The following is a 12,513-nucleotide window of genomic DNA, read 5'->3' as shown; positions in this document are numbered from 1 at the left end:
ATGGGGTTTGTGCTTCAAATGGCCAAACTCAAATGGCTCTGAAAAAAATCAAGCTTAAAACACCTGCAGATTATATTATCACACAGATTAAGAGATAAGATTTCCATTCCATTCAGGATTAGGGAAAGGGGAATGAACCCCATAATGTCCATTTTAGTTAATCACTGAGAATGCACCCACTATTGTAGAAACTCCAGTGTCAATTTTCTCTGTGTGAGGAAGATCAACTCCTGTCAGTTCGGTAACAGTTGACAGATGATATGAACTGGGGTTAGCATAACACAAGGAAACCTTCACTGGATTGCTACAGTTATGTCCATCACAGTGTGCATTTGGGCAATGATTCAGTATAACATGATAATGAAATTTATTAATGACAGAATGGTGAGAGGCCTTGTCAATACAAAGCATTTCAAACTGGATGACCTTGAGGATTACATCAAAAGTGATGATATTCAATAGTACAAGTGCAAGGTCATGCACTTATAGACTAACAATGTTTCTGCCAGAATATGGGAGTGACAACTGGAAATAACACAAAAGAAGAAATACTAGGACATGGCAATTGATTGCAAAGTAACTATGAGGTCCCAGCTTGACATTACTAGGAGAATAAATAGATATAAACAGGAAAGTTTCAAGAGCAATTGTACAGAGAAATATGGAAGTGTTATTTTACAGTGTTATTTTACAGGTCTCATCTGCAGTTACACACACCTTTGACCAAGCATTTTCTACAAAGATTCATGCAAGCAGGCACAGGCAGAGAGAAGGTGGCCTTGATGGAAAATGGAAAGCTTATCTTACAAAGGAGAAGTACTGCAAAGGTGGCGTTGTACAGAAATACATAATTCAGGAACTAGAAATTGTTTAGCTACATAATTAGAATGCTGTTCACAATAGCTACTCCCACACACAGAAAAATACATATGCTAAGGCAGTTTGGCTTGTTTAGGCTAAAAAAAAATGAAGGTACAGAACATCTCTTGAGATGTAGAAAAGAACTATGACACATACAAAAGAAGATATTAAAAAAAAAAGAAATAGTTATCTTGCAATGCTAACAACAAAAAGAACGATGAAAAAAAGCATAAAATTATTTAGCTAGAAGGTTAATAAAATCAAACCTTCCAGCTTCATCAACAAAGGTCTGGAATAGCTTCATTTCAGAGTTAAGAGGTCCATGGAAAAACATGTTCAAAATATGTAAAATCTGCATGTTAGCATATTGAAACCCCACCAAGGTCAGAGATATTAGACAACCTTACAGAATACACATGTAAATCTCAATAATCTAATATACTGTTCTGAATGATGGCTTAGAAGAGACCAAAGAAGTAAAATATTGATGTGTGGTGATTGGAAGAGGCTTGCCTTTTTAACACCGTCAATTTAATAACAGATTAAACAGCTCCTGCAAAAGCCAGATTAAGCCATAAACATAAAACACTAGTGTTCCAAAGATTTGTTTTCAGGAATTTACAATACCTATCAGAAGAGAAAGTTACTTACTGCAGTTGACAGCCTGGATGCCAAGGTCATTTCCAAATTTCCTTTGAGACCAAGAAGAGCAGGAACCAGGATAAAAACTTCAGTAACATTCTTGAATACATCCCAGTGCTATTTAAAGGATACAGTGAGGAAAAAAAAAAATCAATTGAAAAATGCCCTTTAGACCATCTTAAAAGTAGTGCCAAAAAATCTGTAACTCATAATTTAGGTTTCTAAAAAAATCGACCTTTGAAGATTAGACCCAAAAGTCTTTAAGGCAAGAGTTGCTATGCATCTAGTTAATTGTGCCTGCATACCACTACTTCAAAGACCAGAATACAAAAAGCAAGCAATACAAAATCTCCTAAACTAATTTCTCCACTACTGCACTTTCTCTGCGTATTTAAAATAGAGATTAATTATAGGTCACTAAAAATTATTCTTCCTGTTTTATCGGTATTTATTTTACTCTCTCCGAGAACAGTTTAGGTACTTAATCTGTTTGATGCATATAATTTCTGTTTGATTAAGCGTATTAATTTTGGCCACTTAAACTGCACTAATACTGCTCCATCAAAGTCATCACCAGAAAAAAAAACATTTATAACATTTATTTGTACTAGCAGGATGCTAGAACTTAGGCTTACAAAAAAACTAAAACCAAAAATAACAACAAAAAAAACCTAGTTAAAAAGAAATGTCATTAATTTCAAGGTTTTAAATAATTTCAAAATAGTACCGGGTGCTATGACTGCTCTTAATTTACAGTGGTGTTTTCATCTCACCTCTTGTGGCTCTCCAGAAACCTCATCTGAAAAAACAGCTAGGAATAAGTTATTGAACAGACAGAGCCTGTACATGAAAAATTGTCTCCTAACTCTTTCACATGTGAGAAATTTAGAAGAATACAGATTTCCAAAACCTAGACTTTATAAAACAAACCAAGACAAACTCTCCAATATTATTTTGTGTGCTGACTTCTCAGCACAGTAGCTGTACTACTTTATATGCCTGTCTATTCATGTATTTAATTTCTAATCACAGAAACTAACAGAACTTTAATATATCATTTTAATAATTCATCTTTGTATTCAGAGATTTGCAGCAATTTAAAACATGATTTTAATTAAAAAAAGGATTCAATTTTCAAATGTAAACAAGATCGGAGAAGTTACCTATGTATTTACTATTGAAAAAGAGTAGCTATGAAATGGTTTCAAAGAGCTTCGAATTCTTTGTCTTCCTTAAATTTTTGTTTTCACAGCGTATTCTTTCCTGCTTCCCTGTTTTACTGACATGATGGTTTCATGGATGAAACATCCATTTAGGATGGAAAAAGGTAACACTGGCCAATTATTTTTGACTTTGTGCCCCCTCTCTCTCTCAGTCACAGTGCTGGGCTGGGAAACCAATAATGACTGGAAGTAATACAGAAGGAAAAAAAAAAAAAAAGAAGTATTATCTCAATCCAGATCAAAGAACAGCTAAAAAAAATACACCAAAAGAGCACTTCTGTCCCTTTCAGAGAAGAAAGGCATTGGGAAACATTGGGTTGCAAGCCAATAGTGGCGGTAGGCACAACTGCCTCTTTTGGCTGATCATTAAGCTGTATTGTGACGTAAATCACATATGAACAATGTATGAACAAAGCATCCGTAAAAAGAATAAGATTGGCACAGGCAAAGCACAAGACTGAGGCAAAACAGGGTAAGGAAGCAGTAAAGTTTGCTTGTCAATTATAATTTTCCTTTTTCTTGACGCATGAAGTGTCTTTCCATTGCAGCTGATTTAAGACCAAGCTTTACTTTCTCTCTCAAGTTTTTGAGTAACAAAAAACAGAATAGAGCAGAGTAATTCCTGTTGGAAGGGACCTTCATAGATCATTTAGTTCAATGTGCCATTCCAGGGCAGTTAACAAAAAGTTTTAAAAAATGGCCACTTCTTACTCCTCCTTCAAGAGAACTTTTTTAACTCTAAGTATAGCTAAAGAAAACCCCAAGACAGAATGAAACAAAACAAAATAGAAGCAGATGAATTTTCCTACTGCCTTTTCATTTTGAATAGCATGGATATTTAATCTGTTTGAATATATCTTTCTGAAACTACCCATAAGGGAAGACAGAATCTATTAGATTTTTGCTTACAACAAATTTCAACTTCGGGGAAAAAATAAAAGTAGGTAGGAAACAAAAGTAAATATGGCCTCCAAAAAGCAAAGAGAAAGCAAGAAAGTAAGCTAATCTAATAAACCTTCCTTAGCTGCTACTTTCTCAAGAATTTTCTTCTAACGTCACTGCACAAAGAAATGTTTGGTAGGAAACTTCTGCTTTTAACTTCACTAAAAAAACACTACAGCTGTGTTAAGCTACAAAACCAGTCCTACAGAAGTTCCGTACCAGTAGGATATCAGTGATACAATACTCCAAAACAGGTTTTAAAAAGGTTATTTACGTAACTCTTGAAATTCAAAGGAACTTGTAGTTTATCTTAACCCTGAATAACTATCATCAATTAAATCCACTATCATGAATTAAGATAGTCTGCTTCTATGGACCTACCACAGCTATATTTCAAGGTGAAAGTGATTCTGCAGCCCTGTTCACACCAATAATGTTTGTAATTCCATGTGTTCAGTATACTTAACACTTCATAAAAAAAAGTCACACCTGGATATCTAAAAAAGCTCTAATTCACTGCAGAAGAATTTCATGTGGTGTATGAATTTTAGGCATGCTTCCACATATGATACACATTATCTTGGATCAAATCTATACATTATGTCAGAAATTGCAGAGACCTGAAGCACAAAAGGAACATTTATTACTGACCAGAATTTTTAACTGATTCATACTAATTATTATATTTCTATCTTCAGTTAAAGCAGAAGTAACAGTTTCTTTCCACCAGTTTACTGTGACTGTGATTATACTTACCAAGTCTTGAATAACTCCAAACAAAATATTTGAGCTGTTTAAGATAATCTGGAAGGGAAAGCAGTTCATAATAGCAGAATCATACACACATTTTATTACTTCTCATTATTGTAAGCATCCACAATACCATGTGTCAAATTATAAAACTCACAGATTATCTGTTAAAAATATAGTTCCCAAAGCAAATACCAACCTGTACAATATCCAAAACCATGCCAGCTGAAACAGTTCCAAATCCTGCTAGCAAAAAAGGTACGAGTATCTGCAGTGCCATAATACTACTAGATTCCTTGGGTTGCTTTCTACTCCCCTCCACAATAATATCTTCATTACTGTCACTAGACAGATGGTCTTCCTGCAACATTGCATCTGTTTCTGAAGTGTCCATTCCATCACAGTAATTATAACTGGAAAAGTCATCATACTTAGGGCTACAGTTAGAAGGGCTGTGTCCATTACTACCATGAAAAGTTTGTTCCGAGAAGTGATGATATTCCGTGTGCTGCTCAGATTTAACATTATAATTATGTCCTGCTGGTTGTAATCCATCTTGCCAAACACCATTCACTTTTTTGTGTCTTTCATCCTGGTTTATTTGGTAAACAACTGGAACCATACTCAAAAGCAGATTCAAAAATTTATCGGACTGAATTGTGCTAAGACTTATGGTCCAGTTTACAAAACCTTCTCTGTCATGAACTTTGCTGTTTGTTTTGGTGATGATAGATCTGTCTTTACAGTTAGTCATAGTGCTACAGAAGTACAGGTTGGAAAAGCACTTTGTTCTTCAGATGTCAGTGAAGAAATCTTGAAGATGAGTTATCAAGTGCCACACTTGATAATTCTAAAACAGATAAATTTAAATGATGCTTTCTTGAATGCAAAAAGTTTTTCTAATGGATCTCACATCTTCAATAACTCCATACACAAATCTGGATCTAAAAAAAAAGAGAAAAAAAAAAAGAAAATAGAGGTATATATTGTAATGGCATATTACATTTAATTAAAATTAAGAGGAAAAAAAGGAGTTAGGATAAATAAGATATTAAAAACCTGATTTTCATTCAAATTTGCATGAGGAGTAGGTTGTAAATATTTCCTGAAATATATAACGTTCTGATGTCTAGTGACCACTAAACTATAATTAATTGATCAATATTAACACCAGTCATGGTCATTTTGTTTTGCTTTCTGCAAGTCATACAAATACAATTATATCTTTTATATTTAACATGACTGCGCAATTATTTCTACTTTCCAACTTCTGTTATGGTTGAACATTAAACAATGATATATCGGTAGTCTCATGTCATTTGACATTTCCTCCATTAGTAGTCACTTTACCTTCCTCTTCTTTAGCTTTCATGTGGTGATAACAGTTACAGTAATTGACTGAAAGTACAACATTACTTGACTTGAAATTTTGTTGATCTGTTTTTATTACTGGATGCCACAAATACAAGAAAATCATTGGCACAACCAAAGAAACAAAAGTTGGTCAGACTACACCAAGACAATGCTGAATGACGTAATTCCACAAGTTCGATACACTATACACAGAATCATGGAATCACCAAGGTTGAAAAAGACCTCAAAGATCATCTCATGCAACTGTCCACTTACCACCAGTATCTCCCCACCAGGGACAGTGACTCCACCACCTCCCATCTTGTTCCAGTGCCTGACCACCCTTTCAGAGAATAAATTTTTCCTAATATCCAACCTGAGCCTTCCCTGGTGCAACTCAAGGCCATTCCCTCCTATCCTATTGCTAGTCATGTGGGAGAAGAGGCGGACCCCTCCCACGCTGTGGATGCCCCATCCCTGGAGGCATTCAAGGCCAGGCTGGATGTGGCTCTGGGCAGCCTGGTCTGGTGGTTGGTGACCCTGCACATAGCAGGGGAATTGAAACTAGATGAACACTGTGGTCCTTTTCAACCCAGGCCATTCTATGGTGCTATGAAAAAAGCATAACGTAGTCATTGATAGTCTCATTCAAAATATTTAAACAAACCTATACTCTTTTTCTTTTTTTTTAAGTGCTGGTACACACAATAGCAATACTCTCACTAGTGGGGGAACAATAATATAGAAATTCCTCAAATGCATATTCTTTGGACTATGGAATTCAGGAGCAAATACATCCACAAGCATTTTAAAGTACTCTATTCCTTCTGTAAAGTTACGTGTGAGGTCACTAAGAGCAGAGTCCAATTGCCTGCGAAGTTCTATGATTCTATGAAGGTCTCCCTTGTACTCCAGGCATGGCCTCACCAGAGCTGAGTACAGGGGGACAATTACCTCCCTGCTCCTCTCGGCTACCCTATTTATGATACAAGCCAGGATGTCTTCTTAGCCAACTGGGCAATGCTGGCTCGTGTTCAGCCAAGTGTCAACCAACACCCCCAGGTCCATTTCTTCTGGCCACTCTGCCCCAAACCCGTACCATGTCCAGCCTTCTTGGACCCCTTTATCCTTCAGCATTGAATCCGTAGGGACCCTCCCTACCACTGTCCTGAACAGATCCAAATCCACTGTCTGGAAGTCCAAGGTAGCAGTTTTGTTGACCCCCCTCCTGGCTTCACTAAGAATAGAGAACTGCCATTTTGCAGTCACTCTGTCCAAGACAGCTCCTGACCTCCACACCTCCCGCCAGTCCTTCTCTGTGAACAGCAGGTCTAGTGGGGCACCTCCCCGGGCAGACTCTTTTACCAGTCAGCAAGTTATCCTCCTGAAGACTCTAGAAACCTCCTAGACTGCTTGTTCTGCACTATATTTCCAGTATATATCAGGGAAGTTGAAGTCCCCCACAGTCTTGAGCACAAGACTGGTGTCTGCGCAACTTCTGCCAGCTGCTTGTAGAACACCTCGTCCATCTCTTCAGCCTGGTTAGGCAGTCTGTAACAGACCCCCACCAGGATGTCAGCCTTGTAGGCCCTCCAACATGCAAAGCTGGAAAGACTTCAATTTTTACAAACTGCAGGAAACAAAAACAGTTGAAGGTTGGAGGATTTTTCATCTCCTCGCCTATGAAGACGAGGCTCCTACATTCACGTTTATGTTATGATTCCTATATTTTCACTCCCTCCATTTCAATGTTTTTAAATAAGCTAATATTTTTCTATCTTATTAAATTTCACAGAGAATAGAGAGGTCAAAGCTATCAGCCTTACCAGAGATTTACATTTGTGCCCTTGCTCTAAGGCATCTTCAAACATAAGGATAATTCACCCACATATGGCCACAGCAAGTCAACTTCAGATCTGCTGCTTACAGAAGCATTTGGTTTGCTTTTCTGAGCGAAGATTCATATTTACCATGAAGACTTTCCCCCTACCAATTGCTTTATCCAAAGCAGTTCTGATCAAGAAAAGAACATTTTGAAAGCAACAAAGGAGTGTATTGCTTGATTTAGCAAAAGAAAAGTATTTTTTTCCACATGACCAACAAAGAAACCAAGATTCCTGAAATAACTTTTTGCTACCTGGTAGTAAACTGTGCTATGCTGAACCTTTTATTATAAGCATATAAAAACTCCTAGGCCTCAATTCTAGTTTCCACACACATCATTACGAGTAACAAAACAACCTCTGTTCTCTCCCAGAGGAGCTCTAACCACAGGCCAAAATGGTGCTGGGTTATGCGCTACAGAAAGGCAACAACAGGGAACAATTTTGTTTCTGCCCTGCACAAAGAAGGTTTTAGCTGTGTAAAAGAAGATACGGTGCATAAGGAAATACAAGCAGGTGTATCATTAAACTAGCAAACTATTACCAACTTCTGAGACAATAATAAATAGCTTTATTGTAGAAGGATTAAAAGGAGTACAGGAGAGGAGCATTTCATGGAAACTGGAAAATTAAGATTGCAGAAAGGCTCTGGCCCTGGACGCTGAAGTGGCCAACTGATTTATGAGGATGGAAAGTGGTACAGTAGCTATGATACATGCAAAGGGGAAATTCAGACCACTTCCAACAGGTGAGTTTCAGTTGATCACAAGAAGCATCCAGATTAGAGAAACTTTATTTCATAATTCAAGAATAGCGTGCGAAACTAAGATGTGAAGTGTTCATGATAAAAGATGCTTACATCAAAGCAGTCTCATTAGAGGTCTTTTAGGGGTAGTGATACTTGTTTGCTTGTTAGTTTTTGAGGAGTGTTCACAAACAAAGGACTCTATTTCACTCCCAGGGAAATACACTGAGAAAATTTCCCAATAGCTGTAAGATGGCAGAGTTCAGCTGTCACTGCGGTTTCTCCAGTGTCCTCCACTCACATCACTGGAGTGCTAGGCTGGTGATTCATGGAAATTATTCGTTGCTCAGGAACTCTGACTAGAAGTATTTGGGTTAATTATCCATATCTTTATACCATATGGGTTTCTCTCCTTGTAAGTTTATACTTTCTGTTTTTTCAAGAAATGAACTCCTTGGGGATATAGTGGTTTCACTGAATACAATGTTAACAGTGTAGAAGTAGAACAGTGTAGAAGTGTTAACAAATAGAAATGGCATCTACAAGTGTGAAAAAGAGATAGAAAAATATTTCAAACAACTGTAAAAGCTTCAGAGACAGACTGGTAGCCAACAGCTGAAACAAAAAAGTACTAAAGCAGTTTAGAAGGCAGTCATTTAGATTTTTCCCACCAAACTGCCTGGAATGATAAAATGTGAGCTAACAGTAAATGCTGAAAAATGAGAACTTAAGAAGATGAAGTGAAAAATATACTACAGTACATAAACCTACAGTGAAAAGTAATTACATCTTCAGAGGATAAGTGTACAGTCCCCTGAATTCAGCTATTCATTTCTAAAAACCTGCTCTTCCAAACGTCACCTGATGCAATAATTTCATTGTGAGTTCTAGATGCTAATATTGTTGTATTTACTTTTTGCTTGCAGCTACAGAAAGCAGCAAACCATCTATAGAACAATATGATCTTGAGGATCAGAAATCCCTGTGAAGCTTTATCATTGACATGAACAATTGCAATTTTATTGTGTTGTCTAGAAAAGATATAGCCAGGTAAAGAAGCAAGCACTACTAGAATAACTCATGTGAAATAAAGGAAGCAAAATGCTCAAAAACGAGTCCAAAACAGGAGGAGATAAGTGAGTCTGGTTTCCTGCCATACAATTAAGCTGCAGAGAAAGGAGAAGTATGAGAAAAAAAAACAACCAGAAACCAAGAGATAAAGATTCTTTGAGAAGCCATAAAATTGCCTCAAATTTATCATACTTGGCATGTTGTAAGTGAAATGAAAGCAGACCCTGTCTTTCTCCCTAAAAGGAAAATAATGAGCTATGCCCAGACACAAACATTTTCAACTCTTTGTTTCCTAAGCAGCTACATTTAACAATTTCCTCTTTTCATTCATTCACATATCAATTATTGTGCATTATTTACCTCTCTTTCTCAGTCCTGCAAATGCACACAAACAGAAATACAACCACACCCCACCGTTTGCTGAGGACGTATTCCTGAAAAGCGAAACACTTAGCAGTTCAACATACAACAAAGCAATTTTCCCCATATAGAATTAATGCAATTGGTGAGTACACCGATTTTAAAAATACCAACAGAGATTGAATGTATGACACAGAAAATGACACAGCAGAAGCAGATGGTATGGAAAATAGACAGGCCCATAAGCAGGAAGAGATGCTGACTTGTGGAAATCTCACACACTTCAGCCATGAAGCTGAACACTGGACCAGTATCACATTTTTCCATACTTCACCTTCGATTGACTTGATTGCTTTTGTTTCATCTGAGGAAGATAAAAGAAATGAAAATGTAATTGTTCGGGATGGAGTAGCAGGAACACATTTCATCTTCTAAACTTTGTTTCAGTCACAGTCTTGATTCAGTTCTCAAGAGTACGGGTAGGAGGTACTTCTTCCACACATCATCATGTGTATTTAAAGAATAAAAAGAGAGTCCAAAGGAGGGCCACAAAGATGATCAGAGGGCTGGAGCACCTCCCCTACAAAGACAGGCTGAGGGAGCTGGGCTTGTTCAGCTTGGAGAAAAGAATGCTGTGGGGTGACTTCATTACAGCCTTTCAGTACCTAAGGGAAGGCTATAAACAGGAGGGGAGTCAACTCTTTGAAAGAGTAGATAACAGCAGGACAAGGGGAAATGGTTTTAAGTTGAGGAAGGGAAGATTTAGGTTGGATGTCAGGGGGAAGTTCTTTACAGAGAAAGTGGTGAGGTGCTGGCACAGGCTGCCCAGAGAGGTTGTGGGTGCCCTGTCCCTGGAGGTGTTCAAGGCCAGGTTGGATGGGGCCCTGGACAGTCTGGTTTAGTATTAAATGGGGAGGTTGGTGGCTCTGTATGTGGCAGGGGGGGTTGGCTTGATGATCCTGGAAGTTCTTTCCAACCCAAGCCATTTTGTGATTCTGTAATATCCATCACTGGAAGGATTAAAGGAGTGGACATCAGGGCTAAAAGTTTGACTGTACAGCAATTAGTCTGCTAGAGATTAATTTAAAGCATGAAAACAATAGCCATGCTTTTCTAAGTTCATTCAAAGAAAGCAGGAAGAAGAACAGTGAACAAAAAAAACACAAATAGTGTCAGCATTATGATGGGCTAAAACAAATATTTATTGAAGTCTAAGGCTGGGAAAATTAATTTTCTGATTGCTTTCTGAGTTTGGCAAAAAAACCCAAAAGATAACACCTAGCTAAATAATACTGAGCTTCTGGATGTAGCCCAAAGCAACCTGTTGTAGTCGAGGCTACATTGAGCAAGGCTAGTGACAAGGCAACGTCCAGAGATCCCTTCCAATCTCAAGAATTCTCATATTCTGAAGTTTGGAAGGGGAATTTTGTAAATTTTGAATAAGATTTATGCAGATGAGACAGTATTCTGCACAGCCTCTTCTCCACTGCTGTGTCCTGTGTACGTGCAAGTTCACAGTATCAAGCTGATATCCTTATGACAGAGATGACTGTCACTGACACTGCTGTATACTAGTGAACATTTCAGTAGAAAGTGAAAGCTACATCAGATCACCTGAACATATAGAGCAAGCAAACAGACTGTTTTATCATTAACCATTTTGTAGAACTCAGAACCAAGGATAGTGCGCTGTGCTATGATTATTTATACCGGATATTAAATGCTTGGTACAAAAAGATGGAAAACGTGCTGAAAAACAATAAATGTCACATGCATAGCAGCATTATGGGCAGTATGTACCACTTTTAAATGTTATGCAGTATACTTTTTAACATGGTGCTTATTTTGTGGCAGTTGTAGGTTAAATCAACAGAAGAAAGAAAAGAGAAAATAGCATGAGGAAAAGAAAGAGATGAAACAACCTCCAAATGCCTTTGTGAATATAACTAATACACCGAAAGAGCAGCCAGCCTCAGGCTCAATTTTCAGACAAGTTTTAGACTGCTGCATTTCACTTCCTGAACATGTCAGCTTTAGATTTTGGCCCCAAGGAAGGGAAAAGCAGCTGTCAGAAGAAAGACTTGGTTTGCCTCTGACCTTCAATTCAATTGAAAAAAAAAAAAAAAAAAAAAAAAAAAAAAAGGAGCAAAACAGAGCCAGAAATGAAGGAGCAGGCTGTGAAATGTGGTTACGTTGCTACATCACCCCAATGGAATGCCAGCACAAAAACTACCTGCCAAAAGGTGGGAAAAGTCTGAAATAGAAGAGGTAACACGCTCCTCTAGATTATGTAACCAGTGGGTACTTAACAGGATGAGTCCTAACTGTACGACTTGGGATCTTGATTACAGGTTTCTAAGGGGGGCATGAACTGCTTATTAAGTCGGGCACTAGAATACAGATCTCACATTGTTTTTGGAGGATAATATCCCAAAGTATTTGAAAATGACATCCACCTTTTTTCTTTCTGAAACGTCTACCCACCATACTGTAGCCTTATGGCTCCAGGCTCAGAACTTCAATAAGGCAATATACATGGGGAACAGTGCCAAAACAGGTCAGCCCGTCTAGTCCCATCTGTTATCTTCAGCATTACTGGTAAAGGGAGGATCTCACTTAAGGTCACATACAGAATCACACAGAATTGTAGGGGTTAGAAGAGACCTCTGGAGACCACCGTGCC

At 37.7% G+C, this 12,513-nt stretch overlaps 1 protein-coding gene across 2 annotated transcripts in view; it reads right to left on the bottom strand.

Annotated features, from left to right (window-relative positions):
- SLC41A2 (solute carrier family 41 member 2) overlaps window positions 1-12,513 on the bottom strand; it is a 53,050-nt gene that overhangs the window by 39,858 nt on the left and 679 nt on the right. Inside the window, exons 1-3 of one of the 2 annotated variants that reach the window (XM_048932617.1) lie at window positions 10,165-10,185; window positions 4,618-5,362; window positions 1,513-1,620 (exon numbers count right to left, since the gene is read on the bottom strand). In XM_048932617.1, coding sequence (XP_048788574.1) covers window positions 1,513-1,620; window positions 4,618-5,172 — 663 coding nt within the window. In that variant the 5' untranslated portion in view covers window positions 5,173-5,362; window positions 10,165-10,185. Of the gene's footprint in view, window positions 1-1,512; window positions 1,621-4,617; window positions 5,363-10,164; window positions 10,186-12,513 lie in introns of those variants that run through there. The other variant, XM_048932610.1, reaches the window with a different exon arrangement.

Source organism: Lagopus muta, chromosome 1, assembly GCF_023343835.1.
Source record: "Lagopus muta isolate bLagMut1 chromosome 1, bLagMut1 primary, whole genome shotgun sequence".
NCBI lineage: Eukaryota > Metazoa > Chordata > Aves > Galliformes > Phasianidae > Lagopus > Lagopus muta.
Note: the sequence above shows the minus strand (reverse complement) of the source record. Positions and strands in the feature narration are given on the sequence as shown.